Below are 26,999 nucleotides of genomic sequence, written 5' to 3'. Positions count from 1 at the left end.
GCTCCCTTAAAGGGCCCCTCCCAGACACAGTTGCACTAAACAACACAAGATCCACAGAGCCGACAACTGGTTGCAGACCTTGTGCATGCAGCATGGATCCCCAGCTGCAGCAGCAGCAGCCAGAAGCCCTGGGCTAAGGGCTCCTGCACAAGATGACCATAGAGCCCCGCAGGGGCTGGAGAGAGAGCGTCTCTCAACCCCTCAGCTGATGGCCACCATGGCGGACCCGGCTATTTCAATGTTGCAGGACGTGGATCGTCTAAATGTGCCCTATTTCGACGTTCAACTTCGAAGTAGGGCGCTATTCCCATCCCCTCATGGGGTTAGTGGCTTCGACGTCTCGCCGCCTAACGTCGATGTTAACGTCGAAATACCGCCCAACACGTGTAGCCGTGACGGGCGCTATTTCGAAGTTAGTGCTGCTACTTCGAAGTAGCGTGCATGTGTAGACACGGCTGTAATGTAGTAAGAAAAGCCAAAAAAGATTTTGAGGAACAGCTAGCCAAAAATTCAAAAAATGATAGTAAAATGGTTTTTAAATACATTAGAAGCAGGAAGCCCACTAAAAAAGCAGTGGGGCCCTTGGACGATAAAGATATACAAGGAGCTATCAAGAAGACAGTGCCATTGTGGAGCGATTAAATGATTTCTTTGCTTCAGTCTTCACGGCTGAGGATGTTACAGAGGTTCCTAAATCTGAGCCAGCCTTTTTAGGTGACAAATCTGAGGAACTCTCCCAGATTGAAGTGACATTAGAGGAGGTTTTGGAGTTAATTCATAAGCTGAATATTAACAAGTCTCCAGGACCAGACGGTATTCACTCAAGGGTTCTCAAAGAACTCAAATGTGAAACTGTGGAGTTATTAACAGTGGGTTGTAACCTATCCTTTAAATCCGCTTCGGTACCCGATGACTGGAAGACGGCCAATATAATGCCAATATTTAAAAAAGGCTCCAGAGGAGACCCTGTCAATTATAGACCGATAAGTCTAACATCAGTACCAGGCAAATTAGTAGAAACACTAGTAAAGAGTAAAATTGCAAGGCACGTAGAAGAGCACGAATTGTTGGGCAAAAGTCAGCATGGTTTCTGCAGAGGGAAGTCGTTTCTAACTAATCAGTTAGAATTCTTTGAAGGGGTTAATAAACATGCGGACAAGGGGCACCCAGTGGACATAAGATACCTAGATTTCCAGAAAGCCTGTGACACGGTCCCACAACAAAGGCTTTTACATAAATTAGGCGGTCATGGGATAGGAGGAAAGATCCTTTCATGATTCGGGAATTGGTTAAAAGACAGAAAACAAAGGGTGGGAATAAATGGTAAATTTTCACAATGGAGGGGGGTAACTAGTGGTGTTCCCCAGGGGTCAGTCCTGGGACCGATCCTGTTCAACTTGTTCATCAATGATCTAGAAAATGAGGTAAGCAGTGAGGTGGCAAAGTTTGCATATGACACCAAGTTGTTCAGGACAGTCAAAACCAAAAGGGATTGTGAAGAACTACAAAAAGATCTCAGCAAACTGAGTGATTGGGCAGCAAAATGGCAAATGAAATTTAATGTGGGTAAGTGTAAGGTAATGCATATTTGGAAAAATAACCCAAATTACATGTACAACATGATGGGGTCAAATTTAGCTACGACAGATCAGGAAAGGGATCTTGGAGTTATAGTGGATAGTTCTCTGAAGACATCCACGCAGTGTGCAGCGGCAGTTAGTAAAGCAAATAGGATGTTAGGAATTATTAAAAAAAGGGATAGAGAATAAGACAAAAGATATCATACTTCCCCTATATAAAACTATGGTACGCCCACATCTTGAGTACTGCGTGCAGATGTGGTCTCCTCACCTCAAAAAAGATATATTGGCATTAGAAAAGGTTCAGAAAAGGGCGACTAAGATGATTTGGGGTTTGGAACGGGTCCCATATGGGGAGAGGCTAGAGAGACTGGGACTTTTCAGTCTGGAAAAGAGGCGATTGAGGGGCGATATGATAGAGGTATATAAAATCATGAATGGTGTGGAGAAAGTGAATATAGAAAAATTATTTACCTTTTCCCATAATACAAGAACTAGGGGACACCAAATGAAATTGATGGGTAGTAGGTTCAAAACTAATAAAAGGAAATTTTTCTTCATACAACGCACAGTCAACCTGTGGAACTCCTTGCCAGAGGAGGCTGTGAAGGCCAGGACTCTATTAGGGTTTAAAAAAGAGCTCGATAGATTTTTGCAGGTTAGGTCCATAAATTGCTATTAGCCAGGGGTAAAGTATGGTGCCCTAACCTTCAGAACAAGGGCAGGAAATGGATGGCAGGAGATAAATCACTTGATCATTGTCTTCTGTTCTCCTTCTCTGGGGCACCTGGCATTGGCCACTGTTGGCAGACGGGATACTGGGCTGGATGGACCTTTGGTCTGACCCAGTATGGCTATTCTTATTTTCTTATGTTATTATGTTCTTAGATAGATAGATCGACAGATAGATGAGGTGTATGAGAATAGATAGGTAGATAGATACGGAGCATGAGAATAGATAGACAGGTGGGAGAATGGCTGGAGGGTGAAGTCATTTTTTATCATCTACCTTGTTAAGGATGTGCTGTTCCATCTCCTAAGTGCTGCAGACTCTGTACTTGTGGAAAGAAACAGAGGTGTTTTTATTACATTCACTGGCTTCAGAGAACAAGTCCCTGAGGCAAATTTTCCGTCGTGATCCCTGGAGAAAGAATTACCCTGCCACTAACTGCAACAAAACAAAATTCATTAGTTCAATTATTTCATAGGAAGTTGTATCTTCATTGACATGTGTGTTTTCTGGGTGAAAATCACCACACGATTTACTAGCTGTGGGAAGTCATATGAGAACAGGCTGGGCAATGGGGTCTGGGAGTGAGAACAATGGTATTGTCTAAAAGGAGGAAAGATTAGTGCAGGCAACACAATGTAAAACATCAGGGGCACAATCAGGAACAATGCCCGGGGCTCCTGACTCCTTTTTCCTGACAGCCTGTGGTCCCACTCATGTCTCAGAGCATGATGAGACCTCAGGAGCTCTGACACCCCATCCCATTTATTCTGAACACTCAGCCCCACTCCCCTCCTAGAGCTGAGAAGAGAATCCAGGCGGCCTCATTTCAAGTCCCACTGCCCTCTTCTTCGGGCCCATTTCCCTCTTCGTGACCCACAACCAAAGATCAGAGCAGGCAATGGGATGGTGTTCTTTGTCTCTGGTCAGTTAGCAGAACAAGCTCCGAGACACTTACAATAAACTGTGTGGGAACACAGGGCTGCCGTGAGGTTTTGTGGTGCCTGGAGTGGGCTTAGCAGCTCGAGAGGGCGTGTATTTCTTTTGGGGTTGTTGTTCACACACAAATGACCCATCACAGAGGAAGGCGGAGCCGTATCTGGTGGCAGTTCTATGGTTTGGATGATCTGTTAATTAAAGCTCTTTCCATGAGCACAATAGTCCTGGGTGAGCATGTGGGGCTGTTCACAAGGGATGCAGAATCAGTTGCCCATTGGCACAGACTGTGCATGGCTTTTCCTGTCCAGTGGGGGATGGTAGTTTGATAGCAAACACCCATGTCATGTGACTGATTTACTTTTCTCACTTATCCCTTGTCAAGTGAGTGCTTATCATGAGATCAGGCCTGGTATCAACACAATCACTCTATGGTTGCAAACACCCATGGTCAGGGCCACAACACTCACAGAGAGATGGCCACTCTCGAATGACAGCAGTTCCATGGACACCAGTGGGAATCCAGACACACGCCAAACCAGCGGGACAGGTAGGGCCAATGCCCAAGTAGCTGCACACCCAGGTACTTACTCCACTGCCTCTCAAACAACCCACAGTGCTAGTTGTCATCTTCCTTCTCCTCCCCTCACCTTCACCACCAACCCCACCGCTTATCCCATTGACATCTCCCAAGGCACACAGCCCATGATACAACTGTATCAGGTGTTACACTACTGTTATTGGTTCCGAATTCATATTCAGCAGGGATTCCTATTGCTTTCCTTCATTTCCTCTTCATCACCTTGGGGATATCAGCATGGCTCTTTCTCCTAAAGCAACTAAACCTTCTACCTCTACCTACATATGTCTCCTGTAATTGAAGCAAGATGACCGCCTGAAACTTAAGTTCATGTTTTATGAGCCTGATGTGAGGCCTGAAGGCTAAGCCACAATGGTCAAGACTTTGCTTATGCGTCAAGAAGCCTAACACCATGTCAGATAGCTGAGGTCAGAGGACATGATAGAGAGCACCTTTCTGACCTGAAATTTTGAGGCTGACTGGTGATATGAAATACCCCGCTGAGATGTGACTGTAACGCTCAAACATTGAAGAAAGCACAGACACGCTAACAGTGAAGTTCAAAGAGAAAGAAAAACACTCTCTAGCCGTGTCTACACGTGCATGCTACTTCGAAGTAGCGGCACTAACTTCGAAATAGCGCCCGTCACGGCTACACGTATTGGGCGCTATTTCGATGTTAACATCGACGTTAGGTGGAAAGACGTCGAAGCCGCTAACCCCATGAGGGGATGGGAATAGCGCCCTGCTTCGACGTTCAACGTCAAAGTAGGGAATGTGTAGTTGTTGAGTGTTCTGCAACTTCGAAATTGCAGTGTCTGCCATGGCAGCCATCAGCTGAGGGGTTGAGAGACGCTCTCTCTCCAGCCCCTGTGGGGCTCTATGGTCACCGTGTGCAGCAGCCCTTAGCCCAGGGCTTCTGGCTGCTGCTGCTGCAGCTGGGGATCCATGCTGCATGCACAGGGTCTGCAACCAGTTGTCGGCTCTGTATATCTTGTGCTGTTTAGTGCAACTGTGTCTGGGAGGGGCCCTTTAAGGGAGCAGCTTGCTGTTGAGTCCTCCCTGTGACCCTGTCTGCAGCTGTGCCTGGCACCTTTATTTCGATGTGTGCTACTTTGGCGTGTAGACTTTATCATCTTTGTGCTACTTTGGCGTGTGCTACTTTGGCGTGTTCCCTCGCAGCGCCTATTTCGATGTGGTGCTGCGCAACGTCAATGTTGAACATCGACGTTGCCAGCCCTGGAGGATGTGTAGACGTTCTATTTCGATGTCACCACATCGAAATAGGCTACTTCGATGTAGGCTTCACGTGTAGATGTACCCTCTGGGTCCTAAATAGCCTCCACCCTGTAGAAGTTATAGTCTTGTGTTTTTTCAAAGACCTTAGTTACCACACCATCTGTGTTGAGAAACAGTCTTGGTTGGTAGGAAAAAAAAAAAAAGAAAAGAAAAGAAAACTATATCATTTCTTCCAAAGTGGCATGTTAATAAAGGGCCCGCAATATGCTAATGAGTCATGGGTGCAAATTCCCAGCACCTCATTAGCATAAGGTCACGTGGTTTGGAGTCCAGAAGATGTTCTTCCAGACTCCAAAACACCGTTTAGAAGCGCAGCCCCAGGGGGGTCTTCTGGAAGGAAGTCCTTCTTCCGGAGGCCCCTTCTACTCAAAAATTTTTGGGAAAGTGATGTGTAGAAACAGCCATACGGTGTGACTACACTTCCATTCCTCACTTGAGAGACGTATGTAAATGAGGGAAATGGAAAGTGCAAATTAGTTACATATTTACATATTTGGGAACTCATTTCCATATTCTTATCTTGAAAGAACTTCTTTCGAAAGAAGAAAATCAGCGTAGATGCTGCTCTTTCGAAAGTAAACCCTATCTTTGAAAGAATCCTTCTTCCCTTAATTTAATACAATTTGTTTAATTTATTCCCATTTCAAAAGAGGAATGCAAGTGTAGACACACTCATAGTGCCTATTTCAAAATAGCAAGTTCCAAATGGGCTCTTTAATGCATTTTGAAATATTTCAACTGCTCTTTCAAAATTATTTCCTAACAGTGGTTTTGTCACAGACATTTTAGGATAGTTATTTCAATATCACTGCATGGTGGAGTTTTACTTTGGCTGCTACATAAATGTTCATTCTTGGAGTATTGAGCTCTTCTGGGATTAATTAAGATATTGTGGGTTTATATGCATCTGATGAAGTGGGTCTTTGCCCAAGAAAGCTTATAACACGCCGTAATGCCTCTCTGCAGTTGGAAGGAGGATTTTTTTCCTCATTAACCTCGTCGGTTTAGAACAGATGAAACCCATTCAAACGACGAAATATAAATAAAAACATTGAAGTCATTGTGAGAAATTCAACCAAACATTTATGAATTTCCCTTAATTCTCCCATTTTCATTGACTTTAATATTCATTCTCCAATTTCTCCCATTCCGGGAAAAGATACTTTTCTCAACTGTTTTTCTAAAGGACTCTTTCACCTCTTTGTTTCTCAGCGTGTATATCATGGGGTTCAAAGCTGGTGGCACAATTGTGTACAAGAGAGAAATTACTTGATCACCCTCTGAGGTGTTACTGGACTTCGGCGTCAGGAAGTTAATAAGGACTGTTCCGTAAAACAAAGTCACCACCACAAGGTGGGCAGAGCAGGTGGAGAAGGCTTTACGCCTTCCCTCCACTGACTGCAGCTTTAGGATGGAGGAGATAATACATATATAGGACAGGATTATCAACAAGAAAGGGAAGAGAATAAACAGCACCGATACACTGATACTAAAATTCCTAATTTTCCATGCGTCGATGCATAAAAGCTTCAACACTGGTGGGATATCACAGAAGAAGTGTTGGATGCGGTTGGAGCCGCAGAAGGGCAGACTGAAGGTCCACATGGTCTTCGGTACTTCCACTGAGATACCGATGAACCACGAAGCCCCCGCGAGCAGAGCACAGACCTGGCCTCTCATGATGCTTGTGTAGTGCAGGGGGTGACATATGGCCACATAGCGGTCGTAGGCCATGGCTGTGAGAAGGCAGCATTCGGTGAGGCCCATGACGGTGTAGACATACATCTGGGCTGAACATCCAGCAATGGAGATGGTCTTTTCCTCCACTAGGAGGTGAAAGAGTAACAGTGGGACCACACTGCTGGTGAAGCAGATTTCCAGGAAAGACAGGTTTATCAGGAAGAAATACATGGGGGTGTGGAGGGAGGTGTTCAGCTTTATCAGGACTATAACAAGTAGGTTCCCTGTCATGGTGATCAAGTAGATGACCAAAAGCACCAGGAACAAGAGGATTTGCAGCTTCTTGAGGTAGGAAAACCCCACCAGGATGAGCACTCTGGAGATGGTCTGGTTTTCTCTAGGGTCCCCCTCGGAGTAGGTCGTCTGTAGGGGAGACAAAGAGAGAGGGAGAATGGAAATGAATCTCAGGTATATCAAATATGCAGATTCACAAAGATCACACACTCCTGTAGCACCTTATAAACTAACAAATGAATTGTGTGATTGAGCTTCCATGGGTAAGACCTGATGCCTTAAATTTCCCTACTTCCTACCCTCCTGGGCACACTCCTGGTCTGCCTTGTTGAGATAAGTCCTCCCACCTTTTCCTGCGGTGACACTCTTGGCATGGTTCTCTCTGGTTAAAGAGTAGGACATGTTCATGTCACCTTTTATTTGCAAGGCCATTGATGTTTGATGAATCAGACTGTGGAACGGTAGGTCACAGCATAGAATTGGCAGGTGTTGGTAGCTGCTCTAAGAGTGTGTGTCAGCTTTGGCTCCTCTTTTCTTTTCTCTGGCTTTCCTCATCTGCACTGCGGAGGGACCTCACAGATTCTGCCACCCCCTCATAGATAACGGCTCTCCACCGGGGACATTCCTGGGCAAGGTTCTCCCAATCGTAGACACCACCGCTGCACTTTTTATTTCATGCCTTCAATGTGTCCTCCTATCGCTTCCAAAGGTGCCCAGTGCTCCTCTGTCCTTCCTCCACCATGGAAAAGCAAATCTGTTTTGGGAGGTGCTGATCAGACATCCGAAGTACAAGACCAGTCCGATGAAGTTGGTGGTGGATGTTAATGGCTTCGGTGCTGGTCATGTTCGACTCCTCCAGCAGTGACACAGAGGTAGGAGCACAGCCGCTGTTGTGTAATGCAAATACTGCGATCATCTCAGCTGTGGGAGGGCTCATTGTGTGTAGGCAGCAGGTACTCAGAGACACACAGACAAACACTCAACCACACTGAAAGGTGGAGATTCACCCCACCCTATCTAAGCACTGCTGCAGCCACACACAGGCAGTCAAAGGAATCTCACAGAGAAAGTTAAATTACACAACCACAGCAAAATCTGGTAACGTGTTCTGGAAAGTGCACTGAACAGATCAGTTTCAAAGGAAAGGGAATGTAAAGCTCTGAAGACAGAGACCTGGGCACAAAAAGTGGGAATAATTCACTAAATGCACTAAAGGCAGAAATGCAACGCCCATGTCCGGGTCCGGTGTTTCCAAAGGGAGTAGCTCACATGCACACCCACTCACACCCTCTCACAGATTAAGACAGAAGGCAATCAGGGAGAAAGGACTAAAGCAAAGGGCTTCAGGAGATCCTGGTGGAGCACTTGGCAGATTGCACTGCGGAGAAAAAGGAAAAACAAAATAGATTATATTCTCCCCAGATGGGTCCTGGAGAAGCAGGAGCAATTCCTCTGTCTCTCTTACCAGGTACTGTGGGGTGTCTGCTTCGACCTTTCTGAGGGTTTCCTCACTTGCAATAAATTCACGCTGGAAGGGAAATGAAACTGCCATTGTTTGGACAACTGCCATGTTCCAATATTTGTTCTCACTCTTCGTCAAAACATATTGTGAAATTGGAATAGCCCTAATCACAACTCTGATGTTAATCAGAAACTTACAAATGTCTGTCCAGCTGAAAGGTTTTCCATGGAAAATATCCATAGAGTTGGAATCATTTTTTCACAAGGAATTTTGATAGATTTGTGGATGGATATTTGGACCAGATTCAAATTAATGCAGCAATTTCCTCAGCATGTGGAATTGGGTCCACACAGATTCTTCTCACTGGGAATGGCGTGATATTTTCAGATCTCTTCACGGGATCTAGAGAACTAATGTATATACAGGAAAACATGAAAGCCCAAAAAGAAGCAGATGGCATGTGGATACAGGGTTGATGGAAATTCATCTACAAGATACTTAACTCTTAGGCCCCTGGTTTGGAGAATTATGAGAAGAGATCAGACTGTGCTCACCCAGCCATGTGGATTCAAATCCAAATACAAGACTCAGCTGAATAAAAAACACATTTCCATTTCGATTCATGGGATGACGATGATGTTTGGGGAGCCGATGGGATTAAAGCCAAGTGGTGGGAGAAGAAAAGTGCCACCATCAAAACAATAAGAAAAATAATGAATAGACTCAGGGCAGGTGTGCTGCTCTGCTATCCCTCCAAAATCACAGAATGCTAGAACACGAATGGACCTCGAGAGCTCCCTAAGTTGAGTCTCCTGCACTCTGTGCGAGAGCAAGAATCTCCAGACAATCCCTGATACATGTCTGTCTAATCTGTTTTTGAAATCTCCAGTGATGGAGATTCCACAACCTCCCTAGGCAGTTTATTCCAGTGCTTATCCACACTGATGTTTAGGAGTTTTCTTGGTATCCAGTCTAAACTCCCCTGCTGCACTTTGAAGCCATTGCTTCCTGACTTACTCTCAAAGGCCAAGGAGAACAATTTTTCTCCCTCCTCCTTGTTACCCTCTCTAGGTACTTGTAAAATGCTATCATGCTCCCTCAAACTCTTCTCTTTTTTAAACTTAAGCAGCCCAGTGCTTTCTGTCTTCCATCATAGCTCATGTTTGCCAGCCCTTTTTTTCTTCTCTGGACATTCACCCATTTCTCCACATCTTTCTTGTAACGTGATGTCCAGAAGAAGACACAACACCTCAACTGAGGCCTGAACAGTGCAGAGTAGAGCAAAATAACTTCTCGTGTCTTCCTCACGATACTCGCGTGTCTACTATGGAATTCTAGGTATTCACCTAGTGTTAGAGCCTATTACTGCCATGAAGTAAAGCATTTGTCCTGACATATGGTAATGAAGTAATAGATTTCTGACTGCCAGACTCAGAGAACAAGACAGCAAAGATATACTAAAAAACAAAAAAGCAGTCCAGTAGCACTTTAAAGACTAACAAAATAATTTATGAAGTGAGCTTTCATGGGACAGACCCACTTCTTCAGACCACAACAGACTCACTATTTAAGGGACAGAGAACCAAAAACAGTAATCAAGGAGGACAAATCAAAAAAGAAAAAAAAGATCAAGGTGAGTAAATCAGAGAGTAGAGGGGTAGAAAGAGGGGGGAGGTCAAGAATTAGATTAAGCCAAGTATGCAACAGAGCCGCAGTGACTCAGAAAATTCCCATCCCGGTTCAAACCATTTGTTAATATGTCGAATTTGAATATAAAAGACAGTTGAGCAGTTGCTCTTTCAAGAATGGTGTGAACATTTTTCTTCAGTAACACGCAGACTCTTAAGTCCTTACCAGAATGGCCCACTCCATTAAAATGCCGGTGAACAGGTTTGAGGATCTGGAGTGTTTTTATATCTGTTTTGTGCCCATTAACTCTTTGTCTAAGAGAGTTTGATGTCTGTCCATTACACAAAGCATCTGGGCATTGTTGGCACATGATGGCGTATATAGATATGTCATATGCTACGGCTATGATCTGAAGAAGTGGGTCTGTCCCACGAAAGCTCATCACCTCATAAATTATTTTGTTAGTCTTTAAAGTGCTACTTAACTGCTTTTCCTTTTGATAGTATATAGACTAGCACGGCTCCCTCTCTGATACTAAAGCTATACTAATAAACAGACAGAGAGGTTTATATGACTGCATTTGACAGGTAGATAGATAGATACGGTGTATGAGAATAGACAAATAGAGAGATAGCGTGTATGAGGAGAGATAGTAGATAGATACAGTGTATGGGGATAGATAGATTGATAGATAGATAGAGAGATAGATAGGTACGGTGTGTGGGGATAGATAGATAGATAGATACGGTGTATATGAATAGACAGATAGAGAGATAGATATAGATAGCGTGTATGAGGAGAGATAGATAGATACAGTGTGTGGGGATAGATAGATAAATAGATAGATAGGTGGGAGAATGGCTGGAGGCTGAAGTCATTTCTTTATCATCTACCTTGTTAAGGATGTGCAGTTCCATCTCCTAAGTGCTGCAGACTCTGTACTTGCGGAAGGAAACAGAGGTGTTTTTATTACATTCACTGGCTTCAGAGAACTAGTCTCTGAGGCAAATTTTCTGTCATGATCCTTGGAGAAAGAATTACCTTGCCACTAACCACAACAAAACAAAATTCATTAGTTCAATTATTTCATAGGAAGTTGTATCTTCATGGATGTGTGTTTTCTGGGTGAAAATCACCACACGATTTACTAGCTGTGACAACAGGCTGGACAATGGGGTCTGGGAGTGAGAACAATAGTATTGTCTAAAAGGAGGAAAGATTTGTGCAGGCAACACCATGTAAAACATCAGGGGCACAATCAGGAACATTACCCGGGGCTCCTGACTCCTTTTTCCTGACAGGTGGTGGGTCTCACTCATGTCTCAGAGCATGATGAGACCTCACAAGCTCTGACACCACTTCCCATTTATTCTGAACACTCAGCCCCACTCCCCTCCTAGAGCTGAGAAGAGAATCCAGGTGGCCTCGTTTCTAGACCCACTGCCCTCTTCGTCAGGCCTATTTCCCTCTTTGTGACCCACACCCACACCCCAAAGAAGGCAGTGGGATGGTGTTCTTTGCATCAGGTCAGTTTGCAGGACAAGCTCCCAGACACTTACAATAAACTGTGTGTGGGAACACAGGGCTGCTGTGGGGTTGTGTGGTACGTGGAGTGGGCTGGGCGGCTCGATAGGGGGGTGTATTTCTCTTGGGGTTATTGTGGACCCACAATGACCCATCCAGAGGAAGGCGGTGCCGTGTCAGGTGTCAGTTCTATGGTTTGGATGAACTGTTAATTAAAGCTCTTTCTGTGAACGCAATAGTCATGGGTGATTATGTGGGGCTGTTCACAAGTGGATGCAGAAGCAGTCGCCCATTGGCACAGACTGTGCATGGCTCATCCTGTCCAGTGGAGGATGGTAGTTTGATAGGAAACACCCTGGTCATGTGACTGATTTACTTTCCTCACTTATCCCTTGTCAACTGAGTGCTTGTCATGAGATCAGGCCTGATATCAACACAATCACTCTATGGTTGCAAACACCCATGGGAAGGGCCAGAACACTCACAGAGAGAGGGCCACTCTCGAATGACGGCAGTTCCATGGACACCGGTGGGAAATCCAGACACACGCCAACCCAGCAGGACAGGTCGGTCCAATGCCCAAGGAGGTGCGCACCCAGGTACTTACTCCACTGCCTCTCAAACAACCCACAGTGCTAGTTGTCATCTTCCTTCTCCTCCCCTCACGTTCACCACCAACCCCGCCACTTACCCCATTGACATCTCTCAAGGCACACAGCCCATGATACAACTGTATCAGGTGTTACACTGCTGTTATTGGTTCCGAATTCATATTCAGCAGGGATTCCCATTACTTTCCTTCATTTCCTCTTCATCACCTTGGGGATATCAGCATGGCTCTTTCTCCTAAAGCAACTAAACCTTCTACCTCTACCTACATATGTCTCTTGTAATTGAAGTAAGTTGACAGCCTGAAACTTAAGTTCATGTTCTACGAGCCTGATGACGCCTGAAGGCTAAACCACAATGGTCAAGAGTTCGCGTGTGTGTCAAGAAGCCTAACACCATGTGAGATAGCTGAGGTCCGAGGACATGATAGAGAGCACCTTTCTGACGTGAAATTCTGAGGCTGACCGATGATATGAAATACCCCGCTGAGATGTGACTGTAATGCTCAAATATTGAAGAAAGCACAGACACGCTAACAGTGAAGTTCAAAGAGAAAGAAAACCAGTCTCTGGGTGCCAAATAGCCTCCACCTGGTAGAAGTTATAGCCTTGTGTTTTTTCATAGACCTTAGTTACCACACCATCTCTGTTGAGAAATAGTGTTAGTTGGTAGCAAAAAAAGAAGAATAAAAAACTATATCATTTCTTCCAAAGTGGCATGTTAATAAAAGGCCCGCAATATGCTAATGAGTCATGGATGCAAATTCCCAGCACCTCATTAGCATAAGGTCACGTGGTTTGGAGTCCAGAAGATGTTCTTCCAGACTGCAAAACACCGTTTAGAAGCGCGGCCCCAGGGGGATCTTCTGGAAGGAAGTCCTTCTTCCGGAGGCCCCTTCTTCTCAAAAATTTTTAGGAAAGTGACGTGTAGAAACAGCCATACGGTGTGACTACACTTCCATTCCTCACTTGAGAGACGTATGTAAATGAGGGAAATGGAAAGTGCAAATGAGTTACATATTTACATATTTGGGAACTCATTTCCATATTCTTATCTTGAAAGAACTTCTTTCGAAAGAAGAAAACCAGTGTAGATGCTGCTCTTTCGAAAGTAAACCCCATCTTTGAAAGAATCCTTCTTCCCTTAATTTAATACAATTTATTAAACAGTGGTTTAATTAAATTTAAATAAATTTAAATTTAAATAAATTTAAATACAATTTATTAACAGTGGTTTTGTCACAGACATTTTAGGATAGTTATTTCAATATCACTGCATGGTGGAGTTTTACTTTGGCTGCTACATAAATGTTCATTCTTGGAGTATTGAGCTCTTCTGGGATTAATTAAGCTTCTTAGCCATTGTGTGTCAGGGGCTTGCAGGATGTAGAGACATTGGACATCCTGGGCTGTGTGGAGGAGAGGGTTGGACTGCTCAGCTCTGACCACTCCATGGCAATGAGTAAGTCTATGAGAAAGTTGCTCTGGGAATTTATGGGAAGGGCTACAAGATGGATGAGCAGCAGGTCCAAGTCAAAGCAAAGGAGCTGTGTCTGGGGCACCAGGAGGCCGGGCAGACAAAAGATCTCTCTGGTGTGGAGCTGCTGAGCTGCCTTGCAGGTGCAGGTCGTCCGAGACAGAGTCAGCACCACGGCCTGCGGAACACCTGGAGGATCCTGAGGTGCCAGACTCACAGGCCCAGAAGGGCACAGCGAGGAGTAGTGGGTGGATGAGGAAGATGAGAAGAGTCTGCGGCATAAACAACCCAGGGATGCGGCTGCATGTGGAACCAAGGCCTGGTTTTCCCCCCAGGAGGAGCCCTGGCTCGTAGCAGGAACGAGTCAAGGAGGGTAGGAGGTCTCAGCACACTGCTGCTCACAGGCACAGCCCCCACACCTCCCATTGGCTGCAGATTCCTTCCAATCCTTAAAGGCTGCAGCCGGTCGAGGCCACTTCTGGGAGTGGTGAAAGGTGAGGATAGGCACACTGCACTGCTGGTGCTGGGGTCAGTTGTTTCCAGGGGGGCCCAGACCCTTTTATCTTATCTGGGCCCCAGAAGAATGGCCCTTTTTGCCCACACCATCAGCAGCCCTGACCAAGTCACCTTGGTGGTTACCTGCAGCAGATGGAGAGGAGATAAAAACGGCACAGGAAAGAGAGAAGGAACGAAAGCAGGAGAAGTTCTTGTCTCTCAGATGGCAAAGGGATCTGCTGCAGTGTCTGGTGGACCTGGTGGTACAACCAGACCATTCTGACCTCCTTCTGCACCCCGTAAAGAACTCAGTATCGGGAGACCTCACACTCCTCTTCCTGTCAGTATCCCACATGGCCTAAGGGTCAGTGCCCTGCCATGACTGCTCCACCTGGTGGAACGTTAAAGAGAACAACAGCTGCACATATTCTGACCTGGGAAAGACAAGACTGGGGGACGTTTACCTGCATGAAATGATTCCCAAGGAGAACTTTATTTTTCTTTGCGATTTCTAGTTTTGAAGTTCTAACACCAGGAGAGTGCTTGGGCTAAATAAAGCCCTTTGACTTTCAATGAGTTCAAAAACTGGACAAAGGTTCCGCCTCTTATGTTTCAGGAAAAAAAAGAAATATATAATGAGGAGGTTCAGAGTGGTAGCAGTGTTAGCCTGTATCTGTAAAAACAACAAGAACTCCTGTGCTACCTTGGAGAAAAATAGATGTTTTGGAGCATAAGCTATTGTGGGTTTATATGCATCTGATGAAGTGGGTCTTTGCCCAAGAAAGCTTATAACACGCCGTAATGCCTCTCTGCAGTTGTAAGGAGGATTTTTTTCCTCATTAACCTCGTCGGTTTAGAACAGATGAAACCCATTCAAACGACGAAATATAAATAAAAACATTGAAGTCATTGTGAGAAATTCAACCAAACATTTATGAATTTCCCTTAATTCTCCCATTTTCATTGACTTTAATATTCATTCTCCAATTTCTCCCATTCCGGGAAAAGAAACTTTTCTCAACTGTTTTTCTAAAGGCCTCTTTCACCTCTTTGTTTCTCAGCGTGTATATTATGGGGTTCAAAGCTGGTGGCACAATTGTGTTCAAGAGAGAAATCACTTGATCACCCTCTGAGGTGTTGCTGGACTTGGGCGTCAGGAAGTTAATAAGGGCTGTTCCGTAAAACAAAGTCACCACCACAAGGTGGGCAGAGCAGGTGGAGAAGGCTTTACGCCTTCCCTCCACTGACTGCAGCTTTAGGATGGAGGAGATAATACATATATAGGACAGGATTATCAACAAGAAAGGGCACAGGATAAATAACACCGATACACTGATACGAAAAGTCCTAATTTTCCATGCCTCGATGCACAAAAGCGTCAACACTGGTGGGATATCACAGAAGAAGTGTTGGATGCGATTGGAGCCGCAGAAGGGCAGACTGAAGGTCCACATGGTCTTCGGTACTTCCACTGAGATGCCGATGAACCACGAAGCACCCGCGAGCAGAGCACACACCCGGCCGCTCATGATGGTTGTGTAGTGCAGGGGGTGACATATGGCCACGTAGCGGTCGTAGGCCATGGCTGTGAGGAGGCAGCATTCCGTGAGGCCCATGATGGTGTAGATGTACATCTGGGCTGCACAGCCTGCAATGGAAATGGTCTTTTCTTCCACCAGGAGGTGAACCAATAGCTTTGGGACCACACTGCTGGTGAAGCAGACCTCCAGGTAAGAGAGGTTCATGAGGAAGAAATACATGGGGGTGTGGAGGGAGGTGTTCATCTTTATCATGATTATAACAAGGAGGTTCCCCATCAGGGTGAGCAGGTAGATGACCAGAAGCACCAGAAACAGAAGGATTTGCAGCTTGTGGAGGTAGGAAAATCCCACCAGGATGAGGACATCGGAGATGGTCTGGTTCCCTCTAGTGTCACTGTCAGAGTAGGTCATCTATAGGGAAGACAAAGAGAGAAACACAGGGACTGAATCTGAGGCATATCCAAGATTCACAGAGTAGAAACTGTCATCTAACACCATAGAAACTAACAAATTGATTTGGTAAATGAACTTCCATGGGTTACAGCATCTACTTCATAGTCCCTTCCTTCCTGAACTCCATGGTGCACTTCAGCTCTTCCCAGTTGGGAAAAGTCCTCCAGCGTTGTCCAGCAGTGATATGGTTGTCATTCAGTAACAACTAGGACATCTTCACGGCATCCTCCTATTTGTGAGTCTGTTGATGACCAGTCAGCTCAGTTTTGGAGTCACAGATCTTATCAGACAAGGGGCAGTTGGTGGCAGCTTCTGGGAGGTTGCAGGGCAGTTTGTAATGCTCTTTCCTTCTTCACTGCCCCTCCTCATCTGCGCCGCAGCAGAACCTCTCAGACTATGCTGTCCTCTGACAGATAATTCCTTTTCACTGGGGACAGTCTTGGGCAAGGCTCTCCCAAATGTCGACATCGATGCTTCACTCTTTCATATGTGCCTTCAGCATCTCTTTATTCTGCTTCTGCTGGCCCCAATGCTCCTGTGTCCTTCCTCCAACTTGGACAATAGAATCTCTTTTGCGAGGCGATGATCAGACATCTGAAGCACAAGACCTAGTGCAAAGAAGTTGGTGGTGGATGTTAATGACTTCAATGTTGGTCATATTCAAGTCTTCCAGCAGTGACACAGAGAGAGGGCTGCAGCTGCTGTTGTGTGATATGGACGCTGTGATCAGCTTTGCTTTGGGAAGGCTCATCCCATGTGGGCAGCGGGCACGCAGAGATGCTGAAACAAACACACATCTGCACTGAGAACTAGAGGTTCACCACACACGATCTAAGCAATGCTGCAGCCACACACAGGCAGGCAAAGGAATCACACAGAGAAATTTAAGTTACACAACTACAGCACAATCTGGTGACACACTTTGGAAAACACACTGCACAGAACAATTTCAAAGCAAAGGGAATGACAATCTCCAAACACAGAGACCTGCACACAAGGTGGGAAGAATTCAGCTGCCCTTAAGAGCGACTTTGGAGATAATAGATTTATGCGACTTTTGTGAACACTTTGCTGACCACGACCATCTCATGGTCAGGTCCGGTGTTCCCAAAGGGAGCCACACCCAGACACACTCACGCACATTGAGACAGAAGAGAACCAGAGTGACAAAACTGAAACAAAGGGCTTAACGGTATTTTGGCGGAGCCTTGGGCAAAGTGCACTGCGGAGAAGAAGGAAAAACAAAAACAAGGGATATTCTCCATAGCTGGATCCTGGAGAAGCAGTAGGAATTCCTCTGTCTCTCTTACCTTCGGGAGCCTTCTTTGACATTTGTGAGTGTTTCCTCCATTGTGGTAAATGCAGAGCTGGCGGGAAAATGGAATTTCCATTTTTCAGCCAATTCCTATGTTCCAATCATTGATTCAAATTTTGAACGAGCAAAAGACCTAATCACAGTTTTGAAGCTCTAATATGAAATTAATCAGAAACTTAAAAACTTCTGTTAACATCAAAGGTTTTACATGGAAAACATCCATAGAGTTGAAATCATTAGTTCACAAGGGCTTTTGATATATTTATGGACAGACATTTGGACAGGTTGAAATAAATGCAGCCATGTCCTCACCATGTGCCTTTAGGTCCATATGGATTCTTGCCATTGGCCGGGGAATTATATTTTCAGAGCTCTTCAGGGGATCTAGAGAACCCATGTAGATACAAGAAAACATGAATGCACTAAAAGAAGGAAATGTTCTGTGGATAGATGGTTGAGAGAAATTCATCAAGACACTTAACTCTTGGGCACCGGTTGGGAGCATTAAGAGAAGAGATCAAACTAAGCCCACCCAGCCATATGGATTCAAATGCAACTACAACACCCCTCTTAAAAAAAGAAACACATTTCCATTTTGATTAACAGGATGATGATGAGATTAGGAGAACAGAAGGGAGTTAAGACAAGAGGCGGGACAAGAAAAATGCCACCTCCAACACAATAACAAAAATAATGGATAGATTCTGGACAGGTGTGGTGCCTTCCTATCACTCCAAGAATCATAGAACGCTAGAAAACGAAGGAACCTCGAGAGCTCCCTGAGTCCAGTCCCCTGCCCACATCACACAACTAAGCACAACCTAGACCATCCCCAAGAGGTGTTTTTCTAACTTGGTCTAAAATATCTCCACTGACGGAGATTCCACAACCTCCCCAGTCAATTTATTCCAGTGTTTAACCACCTTGACAATTAGGAGTTTTCCTAATGTCCAATCTAAACTCCCTTGGTGCAGTTTGAGCCCATTGCTCTTGACGTGTTCCAAGAGGCCAAGGAGAACAATTTGTCTCCCTCCACCTTGTAACTCTTTAGAGGTACTTTTACAATGCTATCATGTCCCATCTATGGCTTCTCTTTCTAAAATTAACAGGTCCGGTTCTTTCTGTCTTCCCTCAGATCTCATGTTCTCTCACCCTTTCATAATCCTTGCTGCTCTTCTCGGCACCTTCTCCAGTTTCTCCACATTTTGCTTGAAATGTGTTGTCCAGAAGATGACACAGTCCTTCAATTGAGGCCTAAACAGCGCAGAGTAGAGCAAAATGACTTCTTGGGTCTTGCTCATGACACTCTTGTGGCTTCTCTGGAATTCTGTGTCTAGTTCACCTAGTGTAAGATGTTATTATTACACTGAAGTGAAGCTTTTGTCCAGACCCATGGTTACGAAGAAATTGATTCCTGACTGTGAGACTCAAAGGCAAAGAGGTCCAAAAATATACTAATTGGCAGACTGACCAGTGGATGGATAGTTAGGTAGATAGATAGATAGATACGGTTTGTGGGGATAGAAATATGGACAGATAGATACGGTGTAAGGGGGATGGATATATGGATAGATACGTCGTATGGGGATAGATAGATAGATATGGTGTGTGGGGATAGATAGATAGATAGATAGATAGATAGGTAAGGTGCATGGGCATAGAAATATAGACAGATAGACATGGTGTATGGGGGATGGAGAGATAGATAGATACGGTGTGTGGGGATAGATAGATAGATAGATAGATAAGGTGCATGGGCATAGAAATATAGACAGATAGATACGGTGTATGGGGGATGGATAGATAGATAGATACGGTGTATGGGGATAGATAGATAGATAGATACGATGTGTGGGGATAGATAGATTGATAGATACGGTGTGGGGATAGATAGCTAGATAGATAGAGTGCGTGGAGATAGAAATATAGACAGATAGATATGGTGTATGGGGGATGGATAGATAGACACGGTGTATGGGGATATATAGATAGATACGGTGTGTGGGGATAGATAGATAGAGTGATTGTTAGATACAGTGTGTGGGGATAGACAGATAGGTAGATAGAGAGATAGATAGATAGATGTGAACTCACATAAAATGTGTGTGCTCAGACATAGAGTAGTGTCCTCTACACACGGATGGAAAATTCAAAGAAAGAAACCAGTGACATGATTATTCTCCGGTTGCCAAGAGGGGCACAACTCTGATGGACTTGAGTGGAAGAATGGTTGGAGGCTGAAGTCATTCCTTTTTCACCTACCTTGTTAAGGATGCGGAGATAGATCTCCTAAATGCCGCAGACACTGTACTTGTGGAAGGAAACAGAGGTGTTTTTATTCCATTCACTGGCTTCTGAGAACAAGTCCCTGGGGCAAATTTCCTGTAATGATCCCTGGAGCAAGAACTACACTGCCCCTAATTGAAGAAAACAAAATTCGTTAGTTCAGCAATTTCATAGGAAGTTCTATCTTCATCAACATGTTTGTTTTCTAGGTGTAAATCACCATAGGATTCACTAATGGTACAAAATCATATGACAATGGGTAGGACAATGGAGTCTGGGAATGAGAACAATGCTTTTGTCTAGAAGGAGGAAGATTTGTCCCGGGCAACAGAAATCAAAATGTGAGGGGCAGTATCAGGAATAATGCCCAGGGTTCCTGACTCCATTTTCCTGAGACTCAGCCTGTGGGATCCACTCATGTGTCAGACCCACAATGAGAATCCAGGAGCTCTGACTTCCCAGCCCACCTATTCTGAACATTCTGCCCCACGCCCCTCCTGGAGTTGGGAAGAGAGCCCAGGGGGGCTCACTTCCAGACCCACTGCCCTCTCCACGGGACTCATTTTCCTCTTCGAGCCCCACTCCCAAAGCCCAGATCAGTCAGTGGGATGGTTTCCTTTGGCTTTGGTCAGTTTGCAGGAAAAGCTCCCGGAACGTACAATAAACTCTGTGTGGGAACGCAGGGCTGCTGTGGGGTTCTGTGCTGGGGGAAATGGGCTGGGTAGCTCAGTAGGGGGCACTGTCTCTTTGGGGTTGTTGCTGACCCACAAGACCCATCTGTTTGCCGACACAAACGGGGTGGCTGATCGGGGTAGTGCTGAAGGAATCCCTTTTACATCCAAGTCTTTAACTGCTAGGACAGACTGTCCCTTCGCAGCAGGCAACCAGGTGGCTGACGAATGCCCCAGGAGTTTGCCCCTTGGCAGGTGTCCAAACTCAATGCTCAGTTTCCAGCACACTAGCACCACCGACCCTAAGGGGTTAATTAGCCAGAAGCCGGCTCGGGTTCTTTGGTTGTGTATGGCTCGATGCAATCACTGGAGGAGTCAGGCTTAGCGGAGTGGTTATTATGATTTCTTACAGGGAAAAGTTTAGCGTGTACGAGATGTGAACTTACAGGTAATTTAGATGATTAAACTTAACTTTAGTTACAACAGCAACAACGACACTTAATTTATTAAAAGCGCCCAAAAGAACACCAAGCAGGTATAATTCTCACCCCTGCATCACATGACTCTGGCATTGCCAGCGCCTGTCACTCAATGCCTCGGGAAGTAGAGTACAGAGAAAGGCGTCCCCTTACCTCGGGAGGAAAAGGCCTGTCGTGACCAGCAGGTTAGGCAATTGCAGCTCAGCTCGTGTCTGCTGCCTGGCCCCACTTTATACCCCTCTGTTTACATACACACTTCCATATGTGAAAACACCAATTGTACTTGTTCTCCTTTGTTACACCAGTTCTTACAAGGGAGTTGCAAACTTAATTTACACTTGTAAGGCAGAGATAATTAAATCGCTAAGACAGGACACTCTTTTCATATGGGTGTGAGATTCCTCTGCTGGGATGATGTGTCGGCATTTCAATTATTAGGACCAGCCAAGGGCCGCCTGAGACCCGAGTTACCAGCTGGCCTGCTTGCCCTCGTTATCTTGTTTCTTCCTTTGTCCAGGGTCATGATGAGGTAGCACGTTTGTGCCCTGAGGCATCAAGGACTGTGCTTGAAATTGGCACATCTGTGCTCCCAGGCATGCAAGACTGTTTTCCGAGGCCCCCAAGGTGGAGGAGGAGCGGTGTGGGCGCGGTTTGTCTGGCTACCCCATCACAGAGGAAGGTGGTAGTTTGGATGAAGTGTTAATGAAAGTTCTTTCCCTGCACTCATTTCTCATAGGTGGGTCCATGGGGCTGTTCCCAAGGGGAGGCAGAAGCAGCTGCTCTTACACACAGAAGGAGCAGGCGCATCCCTTCCATTGCGGGACAGCAGTCTGGTCCCAGCACATTGGTCATGGGACTGATTGGCTTTTCTCAGTTCTCTCTCCTCTGTCAAATAGATGGGCAGGTTTGCAGCACTCCCACAGAGGGGATGACACTCTGGGGACGGCAGGTCTATGTACACAGGTGGGAAATCCACACACACGCCGCCCGGAAGGGTAGGTTGCAACAGCACAGGAGGAGCTGAGCACCCTTACTTACTCCTCTGCCTCCAAAACAGGACAAAGTTCGAGTTGTTATCTTCCTTCTCTTCCCCTTCAGCTCCACAGCTCATCCCACCCACATCTCCCGAGGAATATCAGCCAGGGTACAATTTATCACATGTTACGCTGCTGCTATTGTTCATAATGTGTGTTCCGAAGGGTTCCCACTGCTTTGCTTGATTTCTTGTTTATTGCTGCAGAGATATCAGGGATATTTTTCCCCCATAGGTCACAAATCCTTACTTTAGGCTTCTTGGTTTAGCCCTCAACCAATGTTAATAATAGGAGGGCTTGAAACAGAAGGCCAGGTTTGACACGCTCAGTGGGAGGCCTGGGGTCTAAGCCACAATGGTCAAGACTCTTCTAACATGTATTGAAACTTCACACCAAGTGAGAAGTGAGGTCAGAGGAGATGATCTGGAGGTCCCTTTCTGATCTCAAATTCTGATCATACGAAATAACCCAGGGAGACACAATTATAACTCCCTACTATGAAGAAACTGTCGACATGCAAGGCAGGGAAGCTTGAAGACAAGGAAACAGAGTCTCAAGGTGCCACATAGCCCTCAAAGAGTAGAAGTTAAAGTCTTGTGTATTTCAAAGACTCAATGAGATGGCCAGCTCTGTAGGGAAATCTTTTGGGTTGACAGCATCAAATGTGTTACATATTCCTTGCTACTGTCCATGAAATGTCTCTTTAGGTGCCTTGGAAGGAAGGGTTCTGGTCCCACAGGTGAAGACTGTATTTCCTTTTTACAGCAAAATCTGAGAGCTGCCTCTCCCATGGAAGTCATGAGACCTGAGCCCCTTTTCAACAGAAACCCATTGTGAGCTGTAAAGAATGAAAATCACCAAGGACCATGCCAGCCCAGGCCTATGTCCTGCCTTGGCCTCACTCATAAGTACAGGACAAAGACTTCAGAGATATAGAAAGGCTATACCTATATGGGCACCTTGTGACAGCAGGACCCACAGGCTACGTCTACACGTGCACGCTACATCGAAGTAGCTTATTTTGATGTAGTGACATCGAAATAGTCTATTTCGATGAATAACGTCTACACGTCCTCCAGGGCTGGCAACGTCGACGTTCAACTGCGACGTTGGGCAGCACCACATCAAAATAGGCGCTGCGAGGGAACGTCTACACGCCAAAGTAGCACACATTGAAATAAGGGTGCCAGGAACAGCTGCAGACAGGGTCACAGGTCGGACTCAACAGCAAGCCGCTCCCTTAAAGGGCCCCTCCCAGACACAGTTGTACCAAACAACACAAGATCCACAGAGCCGACAACTGGTTGCAGACCCTGTGCATGCAGCATGGATCCCCAGCTGCAGCAGCAGCAGCCAGAAGCCCTGGGCTAAGGGCTGCTGCACACGGTGACCATAGAGCTCCGCAGGGGTTGAAGAGAAAGCGTCAACCCCTAGCACGGCTTCCTATCTGTTACTGCTGGGTATGAATAAGAGGCTTTGGCAAAGTACATGATAAAATTGCCTTGGAACTAAGAGGCTGTGTGGGGCACAGGGACCGCTTACATCAGTGTAGCTAGCAAAGTGTCTTCACAGAAACAGCTAATCAAACTGATTTTATACCACCAGCTCTCTGAGTGACACACAGTGACGTTCGATATAATTATGTTGAAATGTGTGGACACAAACATTGACTGATCTTGGCTTCCAGGAGCTGTCCCACAATACCCTGCACGCTGACCATTCAGATCACTGTTGTATGCTCTGATGGCCAGTCTAGGTAGAGAGGAAATCACAACTTCCTATTTTAGCCTTGCAACTTTTTTTGTAAATGACTTTCCTTGGTGGCGTGACCTGGCAAGGGCACTCAGCAGCTCTCTAGGGTGGACTGTCCCTTCCCTCTTCACCACACCGCCCACATGCTGAAAGCCAGTCCGGTGTCTAGCGTGTGAGAGGTATGGAGCTCCCTAGGCTTCAGGGAGGAGACGTTCGGCCAACCCATCTCTGACCCAGCCATAGGGATATGAATGTCTATGAGTGGTTTGACCTGGGGCTGCGTGGGATGGGATACAACCGGGACCAACAGCTGCGCCGTCTGAAAACCAAGGAGCTGTGACTGGGGCACCAGGAGCCCAAGGACATTAAAGTCCCCCTGGTGTGGAGCTGCCGAACTGCCACTGGGGTTCAGGCCATTCTAGGCAGAGACAGCACCACGGCCCTCAGGTCACCAAGGAGAATCCCAAAGAGCGGAACTCAAAGGCCCAGAAGGGCACAGGGAGGAGAATGAAGGGGAGGAGGAAGAGGGGAAGAGTCTGGGACATACAACGAGCAGGGGATACAGCTGCCAAGGGAGCCAATGCCTGGTTTTGTCCCCAGCCAGAAGCCCTGTCCCGTAGCAGGGGAGGAACAGCAGGTGTCAGTGCACCGTGTCCCACCGGCACCACTCATACATCTCCCATTGGCTGCAGCTCCCTTCCCATCCTTAGGGGCCGCAGGAGATGCTGGCCACCTCTTGGAGTGGTGCGAGGGGAGGGCAGCCGCACTGCACTGCTGGAGCTGGGTCATTGGTTTCTGGGGCCCCAGGCTTCTTCTCCTTATCTTGATTCCTGAGGAATGGGCCCTTCTGCCCTCACCGTCACCAGACCTGACAGAGAGACACCTTGGAGACAGAATGAAGCAGGATGGAGTGGAGATGAAAAGGGCACAGGAAAGAGAGAGGGAAACAGAGACAGAGACCTTCACGTTTCTCAGAAAGCAAATGGAGAAGCTGCATTGTCTGAAGGGCCTGGCAGTACAACCAGCCCATTCTCTCCTCCTGCTGAAGCCCAGGAAGAACTCAGTGTTGGACACCATGGATGCCTCTCGCTGTCAGCATAATACTGGGCCTTAGAGTCAGTGCACTATCAATACCACCCCGCCGCAGGGGACGTTAAAGAGAAGGACAGGTGCCCATATTCCGATTTGTGAAATACCAGGCTGGGGGACGCGTACCTGGCATGAAATGATTCTCATTTAAAACAACTTTTCTTGGACATTTCAGGTTTTGAAGTTCTAAAATCAGGAGAGTACTTTGGTTAAATATCGTCCTTTGATTTTCAATGTATTTTCAAATTGGTCAAAGGTTGTGCCTAATATAATTCCTGGAAAAAATAAGCAATTTAAATGAGGAGGTTTTTTCTGAAAGAAACATTTCTTTTCTCATTATTCCCTGAGAATTACAAGAAGACAAAGTCGTTCAAATGCTGATATTAAAATAAAGATCTCAAGAATCTAGGTGAGAAATGCAAAAGGATATTCTTGTATTTCCTTCGTTACCCCCATTTTCACGACTTTTCATTGTCTGGTTTCTCCAGTTATTTTGCAAAGATGCTCTTCATAATTGTTTTCCGAAAGGCCTCCTTCACCTCTTTGTTCCTCAAAGTGTACAGTATGGGGTTCAATGCTGGTGGCACAATTATATTCAAGAGGGAAATCACTTGGTCACTCTCTGAGGTGGAGCTAGACTTGGGCATCAGGAAATTGATAAGGGCCAGGCCATAGAACAAACTAACTACAATTAGGTGGGCCGAGCAGGTGGAGAAGGCTTTATGCCTTCCCTCCACTGATGGCAGCTTAAGGATGGAGGAGATAATGCAGACATAGGACAGGATTATCAACAAGAAAGGAGTCAAGATAAATAGCACCAACACAATGACACCAAAAATACTAATTTTCCATGTGTCGGTGCATAAAAGTTTCACCACTGGTGGGATATCACAGAAGAAGTGGTGGATGCTGTTGGAGCCGCAAAAGGGTAGACTGAAGGTCCACATGGTCTTAGGTACTTCCACTGAGATGCCGATGAACCATGAAGCCCCCTCCAGCAGAGCACACACCCGGCCACTCATGATGGTTGTGTAGTGCAGGGGGTGACATATGGCCACGTAGCGGTCGTAGGCCATGGCTGTGAGGAGGCAGCATTCGGTGAGGCCCATTATGGTGTTGACGTACATCTGGGCTGAACATCCAGCAATGGAGATGGTCTTTTCCTCCACTAGGAGGTGAACGAGTAGCAGTGGGACCACACTGCTGGTGAAGCAGATTTCCAGGAAAGACAGGTTTACCAGGAAGAAATACATGGGGGTGTGGAGGGAGGTGTTCAGCTTTATCAGGACTATTACAAGAAGGTTCCCTGTCACGGTGATCAAGTAGATGACCAAAAGCACCAGGAACAAGAGGATTTGCAGCTTCTTGAGGTAGGAAAACCCCACCAGGATGAGCACACCGGAGATGGTCTGGTTTTCTCTAGGGTCCCCCTCGGAGTACGTCATCTGTAGGGGAAACAAAGAGAGAGGGAGAATGGAAATGAATCTCAGGTATATCAAATATGCAGATTCACAAAGATCACACACTTCTGTAGCACCTTATAAACTAACAAATGCATTGTGTGATTGAGCTTCCATGGGTGAGACCTGATGCCTTAAATTTCGCTACTTCCTACCCTCCTGGGCACATTCCCAGTCTGCCCTGTTGAGATAAGTCCTCCCACCTTTTCCTGCGGTGACACTCTTGGCATGGTTGTCTCTGGATAAAGAGTAGGACATCTTCATGTCACCTTTTATTTGCAAGGCCATTGATGTTTGATGAATCCGACTCTGGAGCGGTAGGTCACAGCATAGAATTGGCAGGAGTTGGTAGCTGCTGTAAGAGTGTGTGTCAGCTTTGGCTCCTCTTTTCTTTTCTCTGGCTTTCCTCATCTGGCACTGTGGGGGGAACTCTCAGATTCTGCCACCCCCTCATAGATAACGGCTCTCCACCGGGGACATTCCTGGGCAAGGTTCTCCCAATCGTAGACACCACCGCTGCACTTTTTATTTCATGCCTTCAAAGTGTCCTCCTATCGCTTCCAAAGGTGCCCAGTGCTCCTCTGCCCTTCCTCCACCATGGAAAAGCGAATCTGTTTTGGGAGGT

The 26,999-nt window shown here is 46.0% G+C and overlaps 3 protein-coding genes across 3 annotated transcripts; all 3 read right to left on the bottom strand.

Moving 5' to 3' along the window:
* Positions 1–6,208: 6,208 nt before the first annotated feature.
* LOC142004506 (olfactory receptor 10A4-like) lies at positions 6,209–7,943 on the bottom strand. The gene is made up of 2 exons (XM_074982151.1): positions 7,890–7,943; positions 6,209–7,228 (listed from the first exon to the last, which is right to left on the bottom strand). The coding sequence occupies exons 1-2, from the start codon at positions 7,941–7,943 to the stop codon at positions 6,209–6,211; spliced, it is 1,074 nt and encodes a 357-aa protein (XP_074838252.1).
* A 7,283-nt stretch (positions 7,944–15,226) lies between these two features.
* On the bottom strand, positions 15,227–16,246 carry LOC142004505 (olfactory receptor 10A4-like). The gene has a single exon (XM_074982150.1). The coding sequence runs from the start codon at positions 16,244–16,246 to the stop codon at positions 15,227–15,229; it is 1,020 nt and encodes a 339-aa protein (XP_074838251.1).
* Positions 16,247–25,402: 9,156 nt separating this feature from the next.
* Positions 25,403–26,359, bottom strand: LOC142004504 (olfactory receptor 10A4-like). The gene has a single exon (XM_074982149.1). The coding sequence runs from the start codon at positions 26,357–26,359 to the stop codon at positions 25,403–25,405; it is 957 nt and encodes a 318-aa protein (XP_074838250.1).
* Between the last annotated feature and the right edge of the window lie 640 nt (positions 26,360–26,999).

Source organism: Carettochelys insculpta, chromosome 32 (genome assembly GCF_033958435.1).
Source record: "Carettochelys insculpta isolate YL-2023 chromosome 32, ASM3395843v1, whole genome shotgun sequence".
Classification (NCBI taxonomy): domain Eukaryota; kingdom Metazoa; phylum Chordata; order Testudines; family Carettochelyidae; genus Carettochelys; species Carettochelys insculpta.
The sequence above is the reverse complement of the archived record's forward strand: the minus strand, read 5'-3'. Positions and strand labels throughout refer to the sequence as shown.